Source organism: Notolepis coatsorum (genome assembly GCF_963971535.1).
Source record: "Notolepis coatsorum genome assembly, chromosome: 3".
Taxonomy (NCBI): domain Eukaryota; kingdom Metazoa; phylum Chordata; class Actinopteri; order Aulopiformes; family Paralepididae; genus Notolepis; species Notolepis coatsorum.
The window spans coordinates 72,996,225-73,021,964 of record NC_140167.1 but is presented as its reverse complement, the minus strand read 5'-3'; the positions used below and the strand labels follow the sequence as shown (position 1 = coordinate 73,021,964).

Genomic DNA, 25,740 nt, shown 5'->3' with positions numbered 1-25,740 from the left:
GAATCCGCGCTGCCAGGTGAAAAAGAAGCGGTGATTGGCTGGACGTGTGTCGGAGGAAGCACGTGGTAGCCTCCACTCTCCCAGATGATCTGACTGTGGGGGGTAAGTGCGCAGCGACCAGGAAGGGACTGGGAATTGGCATACGACTAACATTGGGATGGGAGAAAATCGGAGGAAAATGGAGGGGGAAAAAGACCAATAAAAAAAAAGAACAAAAAGTTCAGAAATCTGTGTTTGGTAGATTATTTCTCTATTGTAACAATGCTTCTTGGCAATACATTTTATACCATTGGAAAGCCTGTTTATTTACCTTTTTTAAATGGTAAGGAACATGCATTTGTGGGATGAGCAGCACAGCTGAGTATGTGGGTTGCGCCCATGAAAAATTGTGCCAAATCTTATTCAAACAGCTTCTGCTGTTGCTATTGACTCTTGTTTGGTGGATTGGATGATTTGAAGTATATCAGTAACGAGGAAGAAACGAGACATATTGGCAATTTTACAATTTATTAATTTAATAAACGGTCAGAAGCCTCAGTAGCGTGTGGAAGAACCAGACACAGCCACAACAGCCTGGCACCTCCTCAGATATGGACCTCGATCGGACCTGCCTACGCTGAGCTATGGTCACTTTTCCACAACTACCCCCTACCAGTGGCAACCCCATATCTCCAGTCTGGGACCGAACTCCATCCTCCAAGATGACAACGCTCGCCCCCACAGAGCGAGGTTTATCAGAGACTACGTCCAGAATTTGGGAGTAGAGAGAATGGAATGGCCTGCCAACAGTCGTGATCTCAACCCAATTGAACACTTGTGGGATCAGCTTAGGCGTGCTATTCGTGCTAGAGTGACCAACACAACCACGTTGGCTGACTTGAGAGTTGCGACAAATCCTGGTTGAGGAGTGGAATGCCATCCCACAGCAGTGTGTGACCACGCTGGTGTCCAGCATGAGGAGGTGCCAGGCTGTTGTGGCTGTGTCTGGTTCTTCCACATGCTACTGAGGCTCCTGACTGTTTGTTAAATTAATCAATTGTAAAATTGCCAATATGTCTAGTTTCTTCCTTGTTACTGATGGACATCAATCATCCAATCCACCAAACACCAAACAAGAGTAAATCGCAACAGCAGAATAAGCTGTTTGAATAAGATTTGGCGAATTTTTCATGGGCGCAACCCACATACTCAGCTGTGCTGCTCCTCTCACAAATGCATGTAAATAAACAGGCTTTCCAATTGGTATAAAATGTATTGCCAAGAAGCATTGTTACAACAGAGAAATAATCTACTAAACACAAATTTCCAAACATTATGTTTTATGTTTATATATACCACTTAACTCTTTGCCGGCCAAATTACGTGTTTCACCGCCAACGCTTGAGCGCCAAAAACGTAATAATACGTTTTTTGATCCTTTGATCTTTTCCCTTTGATCCCTATTCTAAACGGTCATCCGGATCATTCTAGGTGTCCCTGGCTCATTTGCCTGTGTAGAAACAAACAATTTTTTACATGTTGGACTAGAAATAGTGTCTTGTCAAATGAGCCATACTATTGTCTCCATAGCTATAATATAGAATATACAATAGCTCTGCAAAGATCGTGAAATATTGTGAAAATGGTCAAGAAAAGCTGGCGCTAGTCAGTGTAGATGGGGAAAGCTTGTGGCCGTCAAAGAGTTAATTAAAGCACCTTTTAATATTTTTGATTTATTATTGTGTTTATTGTGGATTATTGAGATTTCATCATATTTAGCTGAGTTTTGGAATATTGTGTTGATGACTGGTTGTCTATATACAGTGTACGGCGGCATAAATGCTGACTAAGGCCTGAGGGCTAAAACACCTTTGTTTTTTGTCTGCTGCTGTACATTAAAAGATGTGTCCGTCTTGTATCTCTGTCCCAGGTGTCAAGTCCCATTCGGTGAGGGGGAGCAGCATAGAAACCTTGGAGTTGCTGAGACGAGGTCCTGATAAAACCCCACCTGTGAGTAATCATCCCACCAACCAGAGACACTTGGACAGACTCTCCTCTAGTACAAACCTCCCAAAAAGTGAAACTACAGTTGTGTCTATAAATATTTGGAAATCAACACAATTGATCATTTCTGTATACCACCACAATGGATTTGAAATTAAACAAGGCGTGCTTTAAGTGTAGACTTTCAGCTTTAACTTCAGGGTATTTACATCAGAATCAGGTGAACGGTGTAGGAATTACTATGTGTAAATGTGCCTCCCCCTTTTGAAGGGACCAAAAGTAATTGGACAATTGGCTGCTCAGATGTTCCATGGCCAGGTGTGTGTTATGCCCTCATTGCATGCAGAGGGAAAATGCTCCCAGAACAAGCAGGAGCTGAAGACGGCTGCAGTAGAGGCCTGGCAGATCATCTGCAGGGATAAAACCCAGCGGTACTTAAACTGCACTTGAAGCACATCTTGGATGTTTCATTTCAAGTCCATTGTGGTGGTGTACAGAGACACAATTGTGTCAATGTCCAAATAATATATCTATGAACCTGACTGTGTAACATTTGTTTTGAGTATGTTTATGATCTCTCACAAAAAAAGACCATGCGGACTACAAATAGTCCTTAAAAAAGGACACTGTTCCAAGCTGTGTATTAGGGCTGTTGGAACAGATTTCAGGATTCGAATATCATTTTAATATAAACAGAATAATACTATTCAAATGCTAAAATTGCCATTGGAGTCTATCATATTTCCCATATTTATTTAATAAATTTTTATTTCATTATTAATATTACTTGGCAAGAAAGCTACCACCTGTATGTTACAACAAAACAATAGATTTGAATGGTTGGAATGCCCTCTAGTGGACAGAATGTACATAACTGATAGTGAGCCAATTACTGTATATACAATACATACATACATACATACATACATACATACATACATACATACTAGAGCTGGGCCGTTAACGGCGTTAACGCGCTGCGTTAACGCGATACTATTATACTTTTTTTTTTTCTTTTTTTTTTTACATTTTTTTTTTTTTTTTTTTTTTTTTTTACCCAGGGTAGGTTCGCTGAGCACAGATGCTCTTTTTCAGGAACGCCCTGCTTCACATTCACACAGTTCCATTCACACCTGGGAGCTGCCCAGTACAACCACAGTTGACACCATTGGCCACTGAGCAACTCCACTGGAGCAGTTGATTTGCATTGGCACCCAACGGGAAAAATATTATAGGCACTATAAGTAGACATCACTACATAAAACAAGCTGGTCTGCCTGAGTGACTGGTGGAAGAAGGAGAAATAGAGATTGGCCTGATTGAGTCAAGCCATGTCACATAGTTCAAGTTTGAAATGCTTCTTTCTGTTTTGCTCCTGAGAGTGTGCTAGATACTGTACTGGTAATATTATTTATTTGTGTTAACTTCTGAATAAAACAACTTATTAAACACAAGTACATCTTATTGAACATTATTTCGATATTTCATTACCAATTATCATAGCAAAACAGCTTTTTCAAACAGTCTGTAATGCATTTTGGAAATGGGAGATGGGCTCATGGTGTAATGGGCCACCTGGCCTGAGAAACATAAGGAGGAAAGAAAAAGTAAGGACTTACTTCTGGTCATTATTTGGGTAGAACACACATATTTTGAATGCCTTCGGCAGTTTATATTTATTTTTTTTGAGCCATTTTAATCTAGATTAATCTAGATTAAATCCAGGATTGCAGATAGATTAATCTAGATTAAAAAAATGTATCTATGCCCACCTCTAATACATACATACATACATACATACATACATACATACATACATACATACATACATACATACATACATACATACATACATACATGGTATTACATAGTAATGGGCTACATTTGAGCATTAACTATTTAAATATCAAAAATAAGTTGGATATAAAAAATAATAAAACATAGAAATTCAAATGGGGGGGCGGCTGGGTGGCGTAGCGAAGATTGCGCTCGTCACCAATGCAAGAGACTCCGGTCTCGAATCCCGGTGTCAGCATTGCCTCCGGCTTGGTCCAGTCGTCATACTATCTCAATTGACAGAGGTAGCGGGTGGAAGTCGATGGGTGGGGATTGGACGTTGTGGACAGTGACTCCTACAGGTCGGTTGGGTGACGCCTGCACAGCAGAGACGGGTATGGGGGGCAGCGTGAGCCTCCCACGCGTTAGTCCTCGCCACTGAGAGTCCGCGACAAGCTGCCTCCTCGTGTACCGGAGGGGACACGTGATGCAAGGCTTCTATCCTCACTACAGCCGACCAGTGGGAGGCATAGTCTAGCAACGTTCAAGACAGGGGAGGGGAGAATTGGCAATACGAAATTGGGATGGGAGAAAAGATAGAAAAATAAGGAGAAAAAGTGGATAAAAAATTAAGAAATTCAAATGGATTATAGAGGAAGATTGACTATCGCTTCTGCTCTGGGTGTATTCCATATGTACCATGTAACACACAGGACTGGGACGAGGACGTTTTCACCAAAACTGCCAAAACCAGCCCCATCAAGTCTCCCACCAAGCTCTTCCTCTTCAACCGTCTGAGAAGCAAGAAACAAAAGGACCACACGTCGCCCCCCACAGGTCCCCAGAAGAGCAACAAAGAGCCCTCTGTACCTCAGCTGGACCTGCCAGCGTTGACTAAGGTAGCTCGTAACATTTGTCATGCTCACTTCCTTGTGCCATGTTGGAAGAAAAGAGGACATGGCTGCCTTTAGTCACCAAGACAACACCAACATAATACCTTCATTAATAAGTCCATTGTCCATAAGTCCCTTTTTATATTTTCTGAAAAATGTATAAGCACATCTCTTAAGCACTAGATTTAAAAATCATTGCATGTGAGAAGCAATTTTACAAATGTGTCATTTAAATCAACTCGACTATTCATTAATTCATTCAACCTTTGTTTAAATTGAGGTTTCCCTCATGTACAGTGACGTTGAGTGTACAATTAAAATAGTCAGAATAACACAAAGATATAAACAAGTAATCAGCATGATAAAATCAAGTTAAAATAGGATGGAAACAGGAAAAGCAGAATAAAGCAATTACAGAATTATGTACAATGGTTATTAATCACTGTAGTAGTTTACTCTCTACTAAGATTGTCAATATGGGGTTGTGGGTATCGTAGGCTGCAGGCTACTTGAATCTCTCAAACTCTTAAAGGTGCTATAGATAACATTTGTATGTAGAGTAATTTTTTACTCTCTCAAACAATGCATATAGACATGAGTGGTTTCTATCAGCTGTCTATCAAAATAAGGTAATAATCTGATCATTTACACACAACTTACAACTGAGCACAAATGTGAAAAAGCCCTCATGTTATTTCTTCCTGCACCGTTAAGGGACTTGTGTGCAAGCGGTATTGTTGTGGTAGTGCAGTTATTGTTGCAGCCCTGATGGCAACACTGTCTACTTTCTAGCTGTGAGCTTGCATGCTCAACTCCTGCTTATAAACCTGCGTGACTACTCAGAAAGCCTCGTCTGAGTAGGGGTGGGCGATATGACATCATATGCGATGATATAGATATGAAGGCGTCTACAAAATGCCATCTTAGCATTTACGCCTTTGCATCAGCCAATCACACATCCTGATACAAGAACGGCTTCTCGAATGACTTAATCAGTTGTTGGCATTTGAGAAAACTGTAATACAGTTAAGTGTATGTATTGGCTAACATGAATCCAGCTAACCATAATTCTATTATGCTACCAACACTAACCCTGATAGCTTATCTAGACAGTGATTGTATGACAGTCAGATGTCTTTAATGCATTGTATCATCCCCAATTGGATAAAGAACAAGAGAAGCATTGAAAGAAAATAATCTTTATTGCTGGGCAAGTTAAAGTTGGCTTCCTGCTGTGGGCGTAATCGCAACTATACTGCCTCTCCAAAAGGTCAACGAGCTGAGGGTTAAATCTAGCTCTTTGTTACTCCATCTCGCTACTGTTGGTTAACGGAATGGCATTTCTATCTCTTGAATTATACTTTTAGCCGGCTTTTGCTTAAAGACATTACTTTTAAATATAATTTGTGTAATGTCATTGTTCCAAGCGTTGCACACAAGCGTGCTGTCATCTTCTTCTTCTCCTCTGGGTTTAATGGTGGATGGCAAACAATTTAAGGTGCATACTGCCACCTACTTAGCAGGGTGCAATTACATGTACAGTCACTAATTTACTAATAATATTTATAACACTTTTTCACTGGTTTAAAGTGTCACATATCGGTTAGATTTGTATTTCTTCTCTCCTCTCGAGCTCCTGTCCTCTCGTCTTCTGTCCCCATGTAGCCTGGAGCGCCAGACACTCTGGGCGCAGACGGCTTCTTCGACCTCCTTACTCGTTTCCAGGGCAGCCGAATGGATGACCAAAGGTGCTCCCTATTGGACGGCCCTGAGTGTCTCTCCGCCCCTCCCTCTCCCTGCTCCACCCCTCCTGTAGTTGAGAGAAGATGTGAGTCAGCCTCGTCCTCCCCCTGCTTTCCGACTCTGCCTTCAAGCCAAGTTTCAAGTTTCAAGTTTGTTTTTATTTGTCAGGTATAAAGTACATGCTAAATGCTTGGTTCTGTATGAGCCCCCTGAGAATGTGCTTCATACAGTAAAAATACCACAACACTATACAAAACGCTATACGAAAATATACAATATACAAACTAAAGTACAAAATGCAAACAATTAGGTAAAACTTTTAAAATGCTAAAATTAGGTATGGATGTAGTGCAAATATTTTCGTAATAAAGATATACTATATGGTGTAGTGTTTTTAAAGTGTCTAAGTGAATGTTAACTCATTCCCGCCAACAACGAGTTTACTCTTTATTGGGAGCCGACGCTTGAACGCCAACAGCGAGTATACTCGTTATTTGATCGTTTTTCCTTTTTTTTCGATATTTGTATTCATTATTCATCCAGGGACCTTGGTGTTACCATAGGGAATGAGTCTGATATCGCCAAAGTGCAATACTGGCCACATCCAGCTAGACGCCGGTATCGAGCACCCTTTGTAACCTTGTATCTTGGCCTGTGTAACGGCCAAATGTCTCCAGTCTCACTTTTCCTTGTCGGCCGAGTGGAGCGGTTCTCCCGGTTCCATTGAAGCGCGTCAAATATCCCCGATCCATATGTTGTGGTGGGTTATGCCATGGACCAAATGGACATCGGATGTACCAGATGTATATACACTCTTTTCTGGACACTTTTTGTATCACAAACAGTACTGTATTTGCAAATCTGGTATGTCATAAATGTATAGATGTAGCAGTATGTCGTGTGTGTCATATATGTTATGATGAATTGAAAATGGGGGACCCTGATGTAAACAAGATGAAAGTCTTTCTCTGGTCTGCATCCCCTTAACAATTGTATGTATTGAGCTGTACTGTACCCATTCTGCAATCTGTTAATAAACTTTTCAATCAATCAATGGCGATCAAACAATTGGAATATTATTTTTGGAATACTCCCGATCACAGGTAAAGACTATCTGATGTCAATTTTAGCTTGATCCTGCAATGCTTTTATAACGATCAAGCTGATAAGCGTTTTTAGTAGAGGTGGGCATAGATACATTTTTTAAATCTAGATTAATCTATCTGCAATCCTGGAGTTAATCTAGATTAATCTAGATTAAAATGGCTCATTTGAAGTCTGCCGAAGGCATTCAAAATATGTGTTCTACCTAGGGATGGGTATCGTTAGGATTTTATCGATACTACTACTCTTATCGATACTGCTTAAAGGTTCGGTACTTTATCGACATTGCTTTATTATTTATAACTTTATAAATAAATATTATTTCTTCAGCAACAGCAGCAGCAATGTTCTTTTATATAACTTTATAAATAAATATAATAAATAAATATAATTTCTTCAGCAACAGCAGCAACAATGTTTTAAATGTGTCTGAATTATAGACTTTTTATAATAAACAACAAATGTAAGATACAAAAAAAATATATACACTGAATGATTAGTTGTTACCTAAAGCCCTTGGACTCCACTGTAGAGAAGGGGTGCAGGCCTTTGACAACAAACTGGGTCACAGCCCTGTGACACTCGTCCCCCCCCCCCTACCTCTGTCATCCCTCCTAGCTGCTAGGGTGAAGGGACTTGGCTTGGCTGGGACGCCTGTATTCGGTGGGAGAGGGAGGAGGCGTGGGCTGTCATCTTTCAAATATATTTGTAGCTAAACAATTGTATTTTATTTATTAGCCTATTCGTATTAATTCGCTATTAGCCTAGCTAACTCCGTATTATCTTGGCTTACCTGCAGTGGACGTGCATGGAGATGGAACACTGCGAGCAAAGCAGTCGAAAACGGCGCATTTCTCCAGACTAATGTTATGTTTTGACAACAGATGTTTTGACAAATTGCTTGTATTGCCACCCATACTTGCAAATGTTTTATTGCACTTGTGGCAACGTGCGTTGTCGGCATCGACTTTCGTAAAGTGTACCCAGCCTTTTGTTTTGTTCTCTCCACCATGACAATAATAATGAGCGCAGAGCTCGGTCTGTGTCCTCAGTGCTTCAACACTGAGCCACAGATAGGCCCCACCCTTAAGTACCTGTATGTGTATGTGTGAGTGAGTGAGTGAGTGAGCGGCTCGCTTCTCGTGCAGACCGAGAGAGGAGAGGAGACCCAAGTTTGAGAAATAGATTAACGGCGTCAATTGTATTATCGCGCGATAACAGTCCGGCGTTAACGGCCCAGCTCTAGTTTTTAGTGTTCAATACGAATGCCGTTACTGACGATCAAATAATCAGAAACGACCCCCCCCCCCCCCCCCCCTTTCATGCATTCATGATGAAACATAATACCTATGACATAGATGTGATTTGGGAATAGTAGCCTGTACAGGCAAGAAACGGCAACGTCTATAGTAGAATTGACGTATAAGGCTATTACTCAGCCTTTCGGGAATTACCCCAGACCACGCTATAACCACACTTATATTCACCGCGGTATAACACGGGAACATATGGATGAAAACATTTATTCTTTTTCACATATTGAACGATAGATAGGTGATGTCAAATGGGCCATAGTATTGTATCCATAGCTATAATATAGAATATAGTTATAGCTCTACAAACAAGGTGACGCACTCCTATCTTTTAAAGCGTGGCAGTGCTAGAGCAGGGCCCGACTAATTCCTGAGTGTTTGTTTAAAGTGAGTGTGTGCATGTGGGTGTGTGTGCAATGAATGTAGATGGGTGGTTAGTGATTCATAGTCATTGAGCATCCTGATGGCCTGGGGATTAGGCTGGTAAAGCTATGCCTCCTAAAATGTGAATCGGAAATACAGAAATACCGGCTACAGGCTTTCCGGTTTCCGGGCACCCCCTGATCTGTTTATAGTCCCCAGCGAAACAAACAACAAGCAGGTCTGTCAGCCTGTCGAGGGAGGAGATAACGAGGTTGTTTCTGGGGGGAATACATTTTCATGCGCACCGTGTCGTGATTTCAGGGGCGGGACTTCCTACCTGATTCCCACTTTCGGCCGTAGTGCTTTACCAGGCTTTATCTCTCGAGATAAAGCTGGGAACGAGGTTACCTGGGGATAGAAGCTCCTTTTAAGTCTCTCTGTACTGGCCATGAGACTCTGGTAGCACTTGCCCTGACCGCAGCAGTGCAAAGAGGCAGAAACCCTCTGAAAACCAGCATTTTTGCAGAGTAGGGCTCAAAAGTATTTTAATGATCCTCTATGGTGTTTGTATGCTTGTTTTCCTTTTTAAATGAATATAAATAATGCAGGATTAACACAGGAACAAGGAATAAATAATAATAATACTTTATATATATATATTTAATTTGATAAAAATCCATTCAGAAATGTGTCTTTTAGAGAGAACCAGGTAAACCGTGTGCCAAAAAAGAAAGCTCTCCAGTATTCCTCGTCTTTTACTTCTGGTTTTCGCTCGTCACCTTCCACCCCCCCCCCCCCCCCCCCCCCCCGTGGGGTATCATTGGAAAACTACACTCATTGGCTACAAAGCTGACCAATCATTTTCGCAATCGGCATATGATTGGCAGTTCTGGAGCCTCTGAAGTCCGCGGTGGTAATATGATGCGTGCGCCTAAAAAGTGGCACGCCTGACATATCGTCATGCAACACGTAGGGCTGGGCGATGAAACAATAACGATAATTATTGAGATATATTTTTCCTCGATATAAATATGAAACGTGGTCAATAATACATTATTATTAATGCCAGTTATAAAAGTTTTATTGTTATACAGTTCGTGTTCATGTTCTACCTCAGATTTGTGGACAGACTTGTCTTTCTTGCCCGCAACATAAAGTAATGGCTTTGCTTGTCCAAATGACAATACTGACCAAATTGAGATTTCTTTTCCTGTTGTCCATTTATTTTGTTTGCTTTCTAATTTAAAATACAGTTTGAAACCGTCTGTACACAGTAGGCTATGTGTGCTAATCAGATTTGAGATTTAATTAATTTAATAAATGTTTCATTATTAATACCAGAATTGAGATTTTATTTATTTATTTTCATTGTTAATGCCAGTTATAAATGTTTTATTGTTATACAGTTCGTGTTCATGTTCTACCTCAGATTTGTGGTTTGGCAAGTAGGCCTAGTTTGTCATGTTCTGACAATAAAGAATATTCTGAACCACAATTAACCTTCTGGTTTCTTCAGCTTTCATTCAGCAGCAAAAATAGCCTTTAAACTTGACAGAAATAATAATTTCATGTATATCGTTTTCGAGTGATATGAAATTTTGTATCGCAATAAAATGTTTTGCCATATCGCCCAGCCCTAGTAACTCAAGAACCTAGGCACGGATTTGGTCGAGTGAGGTGGCGTTCGAACGGCAACAAATATAGCTTTAATTCTGTATTTTATTTGTCCGGCGGAAAATGCAGCCCGAGCCGCTAGACGCTCGCAAAGTGCCGTGACGTTCGTCTGTTCCGCCTGCGGGCATGAGGGCCCTCTCCCGGGCCGTTGCGTGTTAAGTGCTTTAAGCTGAGAAAACGCCTCTCGAACGTCTCTGCCGGTCTGTACTGGGCGTGAACAATAGCCCCCTACAACCCGCTCAGCCACTCCCCTCACATGAATAGCATTAAAATAACATCTTATGTCTTGTAGTGTTTGCTAAGGTTTTTGAGACGTCCTACGCTGATCCTCAACAAATCAGTTTTTAGACCAGCGTTTTGTTTGTGTTGATTTAGTTAAATCCCTAAAGGAATGGTATCTATTACCATTGTATTACTATAACATTTTCTAAAAACAGATTTTAATCAATGATGCAGTCACACAAACATTCAAAATATATTTATATTAGGACTTATAATATTTTATACTTATTATAATCATTTTAACGCATGCGGGCCGTCACGCACTCGCGGCACATCGCGGCACTTTGCTCGTCTGTCGGCTCTGGGCTGTGTTTTCACCGATCTACCAATAAATTGTTGGAAAGTTGAATTTGCCGCCTTTCGATCGTCACCCCACTCAACCTATTGCATGCTTCCATTCTCGACGAAATATCCGGCGAGCGTCATTTGACAAGCCGTTCGGACGAGTGACCACGTCCGGTTGTGACCGGTCCCTGAATTGACCAGTCACCGCTGATGGCGAAAATGATTGACCACCGTTGTAGCCAAGGAGCGTCTGCTTCAATCCCAGAGTGAGAGTGGGGGAAGGTGACACAAGAAGACTAAGAACTCTTTGAAGAATTATTGCCGGTACACACATTACAAAAACCTCCCCCGTCTCTCCTCTCCCTCTCCACACATCCCCCTCTCTCCCCCGTCTCTCCTCTCTCTACACCTCCCCTGTCTCTCCTCTCTCCCCCTCTCTCCATACCTCCTCTCTCCCCCGCCTCTCCTCTCTCCCCCGCCTCTCCTCTCTCCCCCGCCTCTCCTCTCTCCCCCGCCTCTCCTCTCTCCCCCGCCTCTCCTATCTCCCCCGTCTCTCCTCGCTCCTCTCTCCCCCGTCTCTCCTCTCTCTCCTCTCTCCCCCGTCTCTCCTCTCTCCTTTCTCCCCCGTCTCTCCTCTCTCTCCTCTCTCCCCGTCTCTCCTTTCTCTCCTCTCTCCCCCGCCTCTCCTCTCTCCCCCGCCTCTCCTATCTCCCCCGTCTCTCCTCTCTCTCCTCTCTCCTCTCTCTCCTCTCTCCCCGTCTCTCCTTTCTCTCCTCTCTCCCCCGCCTCTCCTCTCTCCCCCGCCTCTCCTATCTCCCCCGTCTCTCCTCGCTCTCCTCTCTCTCCTCTCTCCTTTCTCTCCTCTCTCCCCCGTCTCTCCTCTCTCCTCCGTCTCTCCTCCGTCTCGCTCCTCTCTCCTCCGTCTCTCCTCTCTCCCCCGTCTCTCCTCTCTCCCCCGTCTCTCCTCTCCCCCGTCTCTCCTCTCTCCCCCGTCTCTCCTCTCTCCTCTGTCTCTCCTCTCTCCCCCGTCTCTCCTCTCTCCTCCGTCTCTCTCCTCTCTCCTCCGTCTCTCCTCTCTCTCCCCCGTCTCTCCTCTCTCTCCCCCGTCTCTCCTCTCTCTCTCTCTCTCCCCCGTCTCTCCTCTCTCTCCTCTCTCCCCCGTCTCTCCTCTCTCTCCCCCATCTCTCCTCTCTCCCCCGTCTCTCCTCTCTCCCCCATCCCCCCCCCCCCCACCTCTCCTCTCTCTCTCATTTATCCTTTCAAAAGTTGTCATGAGTTGTCCTGGTATAACAAATACCAGTAACTCACAGGCGTTGTGAAGATAATGTGGCTTTTTTCCCATTTAACTTTTCTCCACACACAGTTTCAAAAAAAAATATTCCACGTCTGAAAGAAATAATGACTAGGTATCTTTTGGCGGTGGACAAGATGGTTGTGTCCATTTAACGATCGGACGTGGGCAAAACTGCTCAATTGGAAGAACCAGGCGGTACCGCTCCTCATTTATGCAAAATAGCCCATGAATTGTATAGATAATAGACTTGAGCCGACTCCACATGTATCGGAGGAGGCATGTGATAGTCTACACCCTCCCCAGACCGACAGTAGGGCAGCATGTGATAGTCTACACCCTCCCCAGACCGACAGTAGGGCAGCATGTGATAGTCTACAGTACACCCTCCCCAGACCGACAGTAGGGCAGCATGTGATAGTCTACACCAGGGCTATTCAACTAAATTGTTCAGGGGGCCACATTGTCAGAAACCCAAGGGGCCAGGGCGCCTCCCCGTGCTATGAATATATGTACACTTGACACAACACGCAACCACATTTTCACAACTTTTATTTAAAGGGGAACTATTTTACTATTTCTTTCACTATTTGGGCACTTTTACACAATTCCTGTGGGTTTATGGAACACCTCTGTAATATATATATTTTTTTAATTCATTGTTTTGTATTTCTAATCAAGTACTCAAAAACACGTTTTGAGCCTGGGCTCCAACCACTGTGGGAACTGTGTGGAAACTCAGCTGATTATCATGCAGCAGTGTCTCTCTGACATCACAAATCAGCACATTTTCAGATGACTCAGTTCAGTGAGGGTGAATATTGTGAGAGGAGAATTGGAAGAATGCGCCAATATGAGAATTAGAGACATAGACCATATTAATATAAGTCCACATAGCTAGGAAACAATGCTAAACACTGAAAAAGGCCATTTATAAGATCCCCTTTAACTACATTGCAAAAGTAGTATACTTTTCAAAAAAAGTGCTTCATTTATGTGCAACAACTGCAACATCTCCTCTTCAACATTTCAATATAAAAATAAAATTAAAAACAAACAAGTGCATGATGTGCATATGAACATTCTAACATCAACACTTGAACAAAAAAACACATTTATAGTGCAGCTGAGCTTATGAAAAAGTGCTTCATGTCTGTGCAACAACAGCAAATCACAGCATCTTATTAGCACTTATTGTCGACTCTTAACTCTCAAACATCAGGGGGGTGGGGGGCAGACAGGCCTAGCCTACATACACACATCTAATGAGAGCGATTGCACTTCTTTGACTGGGCAATGGCAGAGAAAGAGGGTTCATAGGAAGTGAGGGCTACCCGCAAACAGTGATGCAAATGCTCATTTGTCAAGGAGGCATGGTTGCTTGTTTTAATGGCATTCATGTGAGAGAAACTGGATTCACAGGTGTATGTTGAGCCAAACATTGTTAGCACAGATATTGCCAGCGTTTTTATTTTGGGGAATGTCTTGACATGAATACACTTTATCCAAAATGTTGTGGTGGATTCATTCTCAAGTGCCTGCTTCAGAGCAGATGATGCTTGTATGTCAATTATTTCAAGTTGCAGGAGACCTTCATCAATGTGAAGTGATGCAAGGAACTCTTGTCCTTTTGTGGAAATAGCAGCTACATTGGCAAATGGGTTGCTCACAAAATGCATCAATTATCTGGACATGTCAAATTCATCAAATCAACTTGCAAAATTTTCCCTCAATTTATCAATGAAATCTGTCATTAATTGAGTGACTTTTGGCTCAATTGTGCGTGTTAACGTTGACATGAAAAAAAAAAGTAAAAAAAAAAAAAAAAAAAAATTATCATGTAATCCAAGACCAACAGTAGGGCAATGTGCGCAATGACCAGGAAGGGAATTGGCATAACGACTAAATTGCGGATGGGAGGAAAAGAGACAAAGGCAAAAAAGAAACGAACCGGGACACCGCCTGGTGACCCAATTAAGATGTTTTGTGGCACAGATCAGATATATATGAATGTGTAAATGTGTATGTGGAAACGGGGGGAAAAGCATTTGGATATTTTCAGATCCAATTATGGATTCATGTGTATTGGAGGCCGTCTTCAAGAAATAATCGGCTTTCGATTGATTGATTGATTGAAAAATGTATGAAGAGATTGCAGAATGGGTACAATAATACAGTACACCTCAATACACACAATTGTTATGGGGATGCATCAGGGTCCCCCATTTTCAATTCATCATAACATAATGACATACAGGTAGACGGTACTGTTGCATCTAGACATTTATGACATACCAGATGTACAAATATACAGTACTGTTTATGAGTACAAAAAGAGTATATACATTTGAGGGGGAAGAATGAAACTGTACATTGGAGGAGATTGGGTAGGTGGGGGGGGGGGTAACTGTACATTGGAGGTGGTTGGGTGGGGGGGGATTGTACATTGGAGGGGGTTGGGTTTGGACATTTACAGGGGCCAGTTTCGAATTGCAGCCTCCCGTAGGTGCTCTTTGAGAGTGGTTTTGAAGGTGGGTAGTGATGCACATACCTACAGCTGTGGGTAGGGCATTCCACATTGATGTGGCATAATTGCGAAACGTGTTTAGTCCCTTGTTTGAGCCAAAACTGGGTTTAACATGATTTGTGGATCTCCCTCTGGTGTCGTGGTATTCACTGACCTTTGGGAAGTATTTTGACATGTACATGGGTACCTTAGTGGTGTAGTGTATCTTGTAGACCAGGCCCATTGCAAGTTGCTGTACTCTGTCGTCTACTCTATGTCGTCTACATGTCATTTGCATAAATTAAGAACAGTAACGGTCCTAGTATGCTTCCTTGTGGAACACCACAGCTCACTGGGAGGGGGGGGATAGAGTACCGTTTACATCCACCATCTCTTCTCTCCCCTCCAGGTAGGATTGCATCCAGCTCGCTGATAGACTATCAAAACCAATTGCTTTTAGCTTGTCAATCAGAATGGAGTAATTGACAGTGTCGAAGGCCTTTTGTAGGTCCAGCATGACCATGCCGCAGTATTTGCCCGCGTCCACCTCTTGTTTGATGTGGTCGTTCAAATAGAGAAGGCATGTGTCAGTGGAGTGGGATGTTCTGAAGCCAGATTGGAATTCGTAGATTAGATTCCGCAAGGTACTTTTCGACCTGTTCGTATACAATTTTTTCCATGACTTTCGAGATGGAGGTAAGAATAGAAACAGGGCGGTAGTTGCCTGGGTCCAATTTGCTGCCTTTTTTGTGCAGGGGGGTTACTCTCGCAATTTTGAAGTCTTTGGGTACGTGTCTCTGTTTTATGGAGAGGTTTATTATGTGTGTGATGACTGGGGTGATGGCGGCTGCTGAGTCTCTGAGGAATTTGAAGGGGATATTGTCATGGCCAGTGGCCTTGTTAGGTTGGAGGGCTCTCAGTTTTTTGAGTACCTCCGCTGTTTTTACCATGTCATGTCGGCGTGCGCATATGTGTCTGGCTGGCTGTGGAGGCACCTGCCTCTCCCTGGAATTTATAGCGGTTCAACTGGTTGTTGCAGGGATTTCCCCTTAACTCTTTCAGTGCCAGCAGGGGGCGCACGATTTAGTGCTTGAATGCCCACCATCCACTTCAATGTTAGCGTTAATATCGCCTAATCTATGTTTTAAATTATGGCTATGCGTCTAATCTGCCCATCGCTTATCAATGACTCATTTTCCAGTCAACATTGTCGAAGCGGATTGTTTTTTTATCGGTTCATTTCCGTTTTATAGCATCTTGAAAAGCCCTCGTTTTCAAGGAAAATAAAAATATTCCATAATAAACGGAAAATTCTAGAATACACAAACGTTCAAATTGTTCTGCCTATTTATGAATCGTTTACAAATAAACGCTAGATTATCGATAGTATATTATGTGTACGTATGCACGCTATATAGGCGATCTGATATCTGATCTGATTTATTTCCTGATCGCTCGCACAGCCAAACAGCCATATCACATATAGGGGAAAAGCTTATATCTCCGTGAAAACGGGTCTGATTATCCTAAGACTGGTAAAATAGATTCCTTACCTGAGATCAGATGTTATCCAAAAAGATTATTCCAATTCCTGCTCGCCATTCCAAAAATCTATCCTTTTATTGATCCAATGCTACATACTGTAAACACATATTACACACTGTTCTGATGGTCCACAATGACTGAGATCATCTCCGGTTACATGCGTGAGAAGTAAAATGTGGATTCCGGATTTTTTTTTTCATCCATTTTCATTGAGTCCATTCCAAAAGGGTGCATTACCATCTGGGAGACGATAGGGGGCACTTTTTTCACAGCTGAGCTCCTGATGGGGCTGGTTTCCCAACGGTAGACTCGGTTGATGAAATATGAATTCAGATCGCTAATATAAAAAAAAATCACGCTAATTGTCGTGGTGGGCATTCAGGGGGCGGGCTGATAACATGTGTTATGTCGTGGCTGGCATCCAAAGTGTTAATGAAAGGGATATATGTTCTATTCAGGACAGACAGCAGGTCAGCGACGGCGTATGTAACTGAGGGGTACAATTCCCTGACTGTATTGTTAGATATGATATTTAATACCACTACCTCATGTACTTTAACTTCTGGCCACCCAGTACAAGATATAAGTATGATGAACACTTTCCCACCTGATGAAACGAATCCACACAAATGTACCAAATCGAAGGTTTAATACAGCAAAGGGTGTATACAACGATCACTTAATTACATTTATGATTTGAAATATGAAATATGCACTTTTATGGCAAATGAGTATTCGTAGGTAAATCAACATTGAATGTCCAATCTCTGGTTACGCAGGGAGTAAGTATACAACCTGGAATATTTAGGAAACGATAGCGATGGTACTTAAATGATTATAGCTGGATACACTAAGGGGGGGGGGGGGTCCCGCTGGTTGTAAGACAGTAGGAGGGGGGGTTAGAGAAGCCGCTGGCGGTATCCCATCTGGCCGACGGTGTCTTGGGAGAATCCAAAGTCTTGGACACGGTGCCCACAGAACCTCGGACCGCAGACGAATACAGCTGGACCCTCTGTGGACGGTAGCTGCCGGTCCACAACGGAGAGACGTGAGGCGACCTCACTGGTGTCGAGCGCCGTCTCACCTGGAGTCTTCTCCGGGGGGTAGTTCCAACACTCCGCAGTGTTGGCCTTTATCCATGGAATAATCAAAGCACACAAAGCATAATCCAAGCCATGGAAGGCTCGCCGTCGTCCGGGTAGAGTAATCCAATATACAGGTCCAGCCGCTCTTGGCCCGGAGCTCCTCGGATGCAATCACCACTAGGGGTCTGACCAGCCTGGTTAAGCGTCCAGATAACGTCAGGAACGATGGGGGTACTGATAACTTTAGAACTCTAACCGAACGATGCACCATACATAAATAGACTATTATTAGCTTAATAGAATACGTCCAACTCGACGGTATAGTGCCAAACTATGACTATTCAACTATTAATCTACACGATATCTCAATGCCTATTCTGGGGCCAAGTTGGCCTTACTACACCGCACGTGCGTCGTGGGGAGGCTTTGCGTCTGTCACTCTGTTGGAGGGTAAAGAACTGGACTAAAAGAAGTTCTACTTTACTTGCGCCATATATATATGCGCTATGAACAAATAGTACCATTCGTATTTCGCCCGACATATTCCTGCGCGGAACCGGGGCTTGCCACGACATGTTAGGCGGCACGATTGAACTTGGACCTAGGGGTATGGCAACCTGGCGCCAGGTTCTCGTCCAATGGTAGAATGAAACTATTATGGGCTGTTTAGTAGACTAAAGGGATATTCAATGCATATTGTACAAGGAATATACAGGGGATATCAAACGATATACAAATACAATTAAATATATATATATAAATAAATATACATATTCGGTTTAATCTGATCCTTCACAACAGCCGCCCCCTAATTAGTCCCACCTAATTAGCTAAGCAGAGACAGATTAACCGCACTGTCTACCACTCAAGGTCCGCTGTAAGGGTCAGTCAACTCACAAAGTCATAGGGTCATGGTCATCATCGATAGTATCTGGGAGTCGGGGCAGTTCTATGAGCCTCGCCACGGGACGTGTGTAGGTGCGCCCTTGGACGAGTACTTCAGCTGCTCGGACCTTGCCATCGGCACCGGTGATCACTTTGCTTACGCGGCCAGCCGGCCACATAGCTCTGGGTAGTGACTGGTCAATAATCATGACGACTGTTCCTTCTGTCAAATTGTCTCTCTCCTTTACCCACTTCTGGCGGGTCTGTAGAGACGGTAGGTAGTGAAGTAGGAAGCTGCTCCAAAACTTGTCAGGCTAGTACTTGGCTGTACCTCCACATTCTTCGGCCGTTCGCTTCTTTGGGCCTGTACATTGTCTGGGGTAGCGCGGGGTCCAGCCGCCCCATTAGGAGTGTGTTGGGGGTGACTGGGTCGACATCTGCTACATCACTGGAGACGTAACCGAGGGGCTTTGAGTTCAATACTCCCTCGATCTCCGTGAGGACTGTCATTAGGACTTCCTCCGCCACAGTCTGGGCTCCGAGTACGGCGTACAGGGCTGTCTTTATAGAACGTACTTCTCGTTCCCAGGTTCCACCGAAGTGGGGTGCGTTCGGGGGATTAAACTGGAAGTCAATCTGGGCTGGAGCGAGGTGGGTCTTAAGTTCTGGGCCCATAGCTTGGAAGCTCTCTCTCAGCTCTCTTTCTCCGCCTTTGAAGTTGGTCCCGTGATCAGACAACAATGTAGACGGTTTTCCTTTCCGTGATGTGAATCTCCGGAAGGCCATAAGGAATGAGTCTGTGCTCATGGTCGGAAGGAGCTCGATATGTATCGCTCTGGTGGTCATGCATTTGAATACAATACCCCACCGCTTCTCGGTGCCTCTTCCTCTCTTTATATACAACGGGCCAAAGCAGTCCATGCCTGTGGAGTGGAATGGCTTGTCGCCGATTCGGAGGCGACAGGGGGGTAAGTCAGCCATCCGTGGTATGCTGGGCTGCGCGCGCCACTTACGGCAGTCTAGACAGGTTCGCTGGAAGCGCCGTACTGCTTCTCTCCCTTGCAATATCCAATAACAACGTCTGATCTCCGCAAAGACTCTCTCTGCTCCTGCGTGGTGTACATCCTCGTCGTATTTCTTTATGATCAGCTCTGTGACCTTGTGTCGGCTGTTCAAGACGATCGGGTGCTTAATGTCATCTGGTAGATCAGGGGCTCTCCGCAGGCGACCACCCACTCTGATGAGATTATGGGCGTCACTCTCTGGTGCCAGGTGAATCAGTCTGCTGTCTGATGGGACGGGGTTTCCTCCCTGTAGACAGTCTAGCTCATCGGGGAACGAGTCTCTCTGGGCTCGTTGTAGTAGAAGAAGTTCTGCTTCTTCGTAGTCAGCTGCTGACATGTCAGTGGTGGACTGAATCTCTGGGTGGTGCCGCAGGAATGTTCTTTGTTGCGCACTCTCTAGGGTAATGCAGTCATCTATGTTGGGGTCTGTGGAGGCGACAGTGCTCAGTCCACAGAACATAGGTTTCTTGTTCTCAGCCTCCTCGTTACTTGCTTCCCTCGGGGTGGGCGTAGGCCAATCTCCTTCCGGGAGCTTGAGGAATGCTGGTCCGTCACTGTAGATGTTGCGACGGGTTAGGTCATCCAGAGACATTCCCCGGGTGATGACGTCAGCTGGGTTGTGTTTGGTGTCCACATACCGCCAGCTTGCTTCTTCTGTTAACTCTTGAATCTCGGTGACTCTGACTCCCACGAAGACTTTGTATCTGCATGAATCAGACTTGATCCATGTGAGTACTGTCGTGGAATCTGACCACAAGATTGTTCTATGCACCGGAATGGTGAGTTCACGTTGGATTAACGTGGCTAGATGCGCTCCTGCGAGGGCTGCGCAGAGCTCTAGACGTGGGATAGATTGTTGCTTACGTGGGGCTATTCTTGAGCGGGCCAGGATGAAAGCAGTGTGTATCTTTCCTCCCATCTCTTGGGCACGCAAGTAGGCCACCGATCCGTAGGCTACTTCGGAGGCGTCGCTGAAGACGTGTAGCTCAATCTCGCATGTCTCTGGCCTCACTGTGGATGGGAAGTAGCTGCGGCGTATATTGACACCTGGGAGTGAGCGGAGTTCCGTCTCCCACTCTCTCCATGTTGAGGCAAGGTGTGCGGGTATTGGGTCGTCCCAGCCCTGGTCCTTGTCCCATAGTGCTCGTACAATCATCTTTGCCCTGGTGTAAGGTAGAATACATCCCAACGGGTCATATTGTCTGGCGAGTGTTCTGTACACACTCCGTCTGGTGGTCGGTATCGCCGCCGACCTTCCTTGCTCTGGAGCCAAGGGTTTGTGTCTATAGTGGAGCGAGTCTGTTTTGAAGCGCCAGACTAGTCCTAGTGTCATTTCTTGGGCTTCTCCTGGGATTGTCGCCATCCAGGTCTCGCTGCTGGCAGCCTTGTCCGCGGAGGAGAGGCTGTGCAATACGTGCGGGTCGCTGCTGGCCCACTGCCTGAGATCAAAGCCGCCTTTGATTAGGGAGGCGCGTAACTTGATTAGGAGAGCCTCGGCTTCTTCTTGAGTCGAGACGCTTTGTAAACAGTTGTCCACGTAGAAACTGTTCTTCACACTGTGTTGGACCTCTTCATCTGCTGCTGGGTCCTCTGACGTGTTTCTGTAGTGCAAAGGTAGCACAGCACGGGCTGCATGTGGTTCCGAAGGGGAGTACTTCCCACTGGTAGATGGATGGGTTCTCATCTCCGATCTTCTCTCTCCATAGGAACCGTAGCAGAGGCTTGTCCTCCTCTACTAGTCTCACCTGCAAGAACATCCCTTTGATATCCCCGCTACTGCGCTTGTCCTGGCGGAAGCGCAGTAGCACGCCTAGTAGGGAGGGGCCGAGTGTGGGGCCGGGCAAGAGCTCTTTATTCAGATTTTGGGATCCGATCTGGTAGCTGCAGTTAAACACAATGCGATCCTTGCCGTTGTGATGGACCTTGTGATGCGGCACGTACCATGATTCGGTCGTCTGATCGGCCTCTTTAATGTCAATCTTTGTTACGTGTCCCGCTGTGATTAGCTTCTCAATCTCAGCTCGGTACACACTCTCTTGAGCGGGGTCTTTGGCTAGGCGCCGCTCTGTGTTTAGTAGATAGCGCTCCGTGGCGTCTTTCTTTGCGTGAAAGGTGGGCATTCCCTCTCGCCTCAGGAGTGGAGTTGCGTATCTCATCACTCCGCCGACTGTGACTCTCTTTGTCCCCTGCTCGAGTAGGTTGATGGCGTAAATTACTTCTTTAGAGCTTATATCTTTCTTTTCGTTCTTAAAGGGCATTGTCTCTAGGGTCCATAGCCTCTCGACATGCTGCAGGAGAGTGGTGTCTTCTTCTGTCGTTCTGGAGTGGAAGCAGCTAGTGGCTGCTGTTCGGTTGAGAGATTTAGCGAGGGGGCCTTGTAGGGTCCACCCTAGGCGGGTCTCGACTGCTGCAGGACAGCCTCGGGGGCCTGTATGGACCCGGTCAATCGGGACTATGAGTTCTGCATGGTCGGAGCCTATCAACAGGGTCGGGGTAGCGCCGTCTATGAGCGGGATACGTAATTGGCGCAGGTGCACATATTTATCCATCAACTTGGTGACAGGGTAGGTGTACTGCGATAGTCCTATTTCTTGGCTGGTGAAAGCATTTGTGATCTTGTACCGTCGCTCTGGCTGCCCGTTGGCTGCGATGGTGAAGGAGACATTCTCGCCCTTTATCGTCTTTAAATCTCTTCTTATTGTCCGAATCGTCATTTCGTTCTTGCTCCCCCGCAGTCCCAACTGGGTCGCAGCGGAGGCGAGCAGAAGGGTCTTCTCTGACCCGTCATCAAGGACGGCGTAAGTGTCCATGACTTTATCTTGGTAGCTCAATGTCACACGGACTACCTTTAAGAGCACTTGGGCTCCGCTGCTGCTGGCGGGGTCAATGTACATGACACTTGCCTTGGTGCCGCTCCGTGGTGCAGGTATAGGCCGTCTTCCGTTACTTTCGTGTAGTATATCTAGATGGGCTCCATCGCACCGGCTGCACCTTTTCTTTAGGCGGCATTCGGCTGCCATGTGGGGCCGCGCACATCGATAACAGCGCCGGTTGGACTTTATCCATTGACTCACTTCTTCTGCATTCATCTTTGTGAATAGGTCACATTGTGACAGCCAGTGTTCTTTCTCACAGTAGGGACACGCTATCTTCCACTTCTCTTTTCTCGAGGGGGTGCTGTGACTCTTACTGCTCGGTACTGACTCTGATTGGTGCATGACAGTCACCGATCTTCTTCCATCATTTATTCTCCTGGGTCCCTCTCTGGAGCTTGGCGTGCTCCGCCCGAAGGTGTCCAGTCGTAAGCTGCTGACCTCTCTCGCCAGGAAGTCGGCTAGATCAAGGAGGGATGGCTCGGGGCCGTTGGGATCCCGGTAATCCCTCTGCCGCCTAAAGCGCTCCTGTCTTGCGGGTGGCAGCTTCTCCAAAATCCTCTCGACGTTAGAGTTGGCGTATAGCTCATGCATGCCCTTCTCCCGTTGCGCTCCCAGCATCCCCACCAGGGACTGCACTTTGATTGACAGGTCGTCTAGTGAGCGATTGTCTGTGGCTGGGGGTAGGCGGTCAATATGCCTTATCTCCTGGATTACGTAATCCCATATACGTCCATATCTCTGATCCAGCGCTGCAAGGGCCGCTGTGTATGGAGTCGAAGAGGTAGCATAGGCTAGCGCTATATTGTGCGCTCGCGGTACTTTCAGGTGCTTCAGTAATATTGCATACTTGTGGCGTTCATCAGCGACATCCACCATCATTGTCTCTAAGCACATCCGGAGCTCCGTGTACTGTGCTCGACTCTCATAGGCGAAGTCTGGGAATGACGGTGTGGCATTGTATGACGCCGTGGATGGCTGATACATCGGCGAGCGTTGGGGGAGAGACCTCCTGGGCGAGTCCCCTCTTGCGCCTCGCTGTGGGCTGGTACTGGCAGGGTACCATGGCCCGCTGGTCCAGGTGCTGTTCCTCGGGGCTGGTCGTGCGTCGTGCTCACCCGTGAATAGAGTCGGGGGTCTGTAGCGCAGCGCCGCGGGGCTATAGCCTGGACTGTATGGGACCTCCTGGTCCGGTGGAGTACTGTGCTGTCGTCGGGCTTGGTTCTCCTCCTCTCCCTCTTCTTCCTCTATCAGATCTTCCAGATCCTGTAATCATTTATTTAGCTTCTCCGCAGTGTATGCCGCTCCTTCCTTGTAGCTGGGTCTCGCTTGGACCGGTCTGTGAAGGGGGTCTGCGGGGGGTATAGGCTCTGTCTGTTGGTCAAGTTCAGGGTCGCTTGCTCGTTGTGGTGACGCTGCCCTTGACTGTTGTCTCGACGAGTTCCTTGAACCCCTGGCGGAGGGAGAGGGAGTTGTCCTTTTGATCAGCTGCTCTATTAGTTGCGCTTGTAGTCTGTTGCGCTCTGCGTCTCTTTGGGCACCGGCAGCGGCACGCTGGGCGTCGGCCCGGTCTCTTGCCATATTCTCTTCTGTCTGGAAGCGTCTCATCTCCAGGCGGGTGCGCTGTTCTTCGCTCCGTTGCTGTGCTTGGAGGTGTTCGCGCTCGCTAAGCATCTGCGCTTGGAGTCGGTCGCGTTCGGTAGAGGCTGTCAGGCTGACGAGGAACGCCTGTTGTAGTATCCTCTCCGCTTCGCTGGGGGAAGGCGGTTGTGGAGGTGAGCCGCTCCTGCGTGAGCCGCTCCTGGGGGTACTCGTTGGGGAGTCCTGGAGCTCTAGTTCCTCGGCGCTCTCCTCCTCTTCTTCCGTGCAGAGTTCTCTCTCTGTAGGGTTGTCTTCCTCCCGGGGCTGGTCGGGGACTACTTCTTGAGTAGTGGCGGGGGGTAAAGGCATGTCAATTCCCTCCTGGTCCCCACCGTGAGCTTGGTCAGTTACATTAGGACCTACTAGGGCCTCTGTGGTCGGGGAAACCTGGTCGTTAAGGTCAGACATAATTTTACTTTCTACTTTTACCGCGTTTACCGTTTGTCGAAGGCTAGGTAGTTGACTGACAGTGTAAGCCTCTAAGTACTGAGGTGTCTGTCGTCTGCGCCGCGGGCGTTCTAGGTTAGGAGGATCGTTTCGTGGAGTGTTCATCATAGGCCATTTCGATATTAATAACACTATATTAATATTACACTAGTTACCATCCGGCTCGAAGGACCAATTGTAACTGAGGGGTACAATTCCCTGACTGTATTGTTAGATATGATATTTAATACCACTACCTCATGTACTTTAACTTCTGGCCACCCAGTACAAGATATAAGTATGATGAACACTTTCCCACCTGATGAAACGAATCCACACAAATGTACCAAATCGAAGGTTTAATACAGCAAAGGGTGTATACAACGATCACTTAATTACATTTATGATTTGAAATATGAAATATGCACTTTTATGGCAAATGAGTATTCGTAGGTAAATCAACATTGAATGTCCAATCTCTGGTTACGCAGGGAGTAAGTATACAACCTGGAATATTTAGGAAACGATAGCGATGGTACTTAAATGATTATAGCTGGATACACTAAGGGGGGGGGGGGGTCCCGCTGGTTGTAAGACAGTAGGAGGGGGGGTTAGAGAAGCTGCTGGCGGTATCCCATCTGGCCGACGGTGTCTTGGGAGAATCCAAAGTCTTGGACACGGTGCCCACAGAACCTCGGACCGCAGACGAATACAGCTGGACCCTCTGTGGACGGTAGCTGCCGGTCCACAACGGAGAGATGTGAGGCGACCTCACTGGTGTCGAGCGCCGTCTCACCTGGAGTCTTCTCCGGGGGGTAGTTCCAACACTCCGCAGTGTTGGCCTTTATCCATGGAATAATCAAAGCACACAAAGCATAATCCAAGCCATGGAAGGCTCGCCGTCGTCCGGGTAGAGTAATCCAATATACAGGTCCAGCCGCTCTTGGCCCGGAGCTCCTCGGATGCAATCACCACTAGGGGTCTGACCAGCCTGGTTAAGCGTCCAGA

General features: G+C 45.7%; 1 protein-coding gene across 1 annotated transcript in view; it reads left to right on the top strand.

Moving 5' to 3' along the window:
• Window positions 1-25,740, top strand: part of LOC311224425 (G-protein-signaling modulator 2-like) — a 185,683-nt gene that overhangs the window by 139,060 nt on the left and 20,883 nt on the right. The window contains exons 10-12 of the mRNA XM_084309408.1: window positions 1,910-1,989; window positions 4,473-4,658; window positions 6,318-6,480. Coding sequence (XP_084165534.1) covers window positions 1,910-1,989; window positions 4,473-4,658; window positions 6,318-6,480 — 429 coding nt within the window. The remainder of the gene's footprint in view (window positions 1-1,909; window positions 1,990-4,472; window positions 4,659-6,317; window positions 6,481-25,740) is intronic.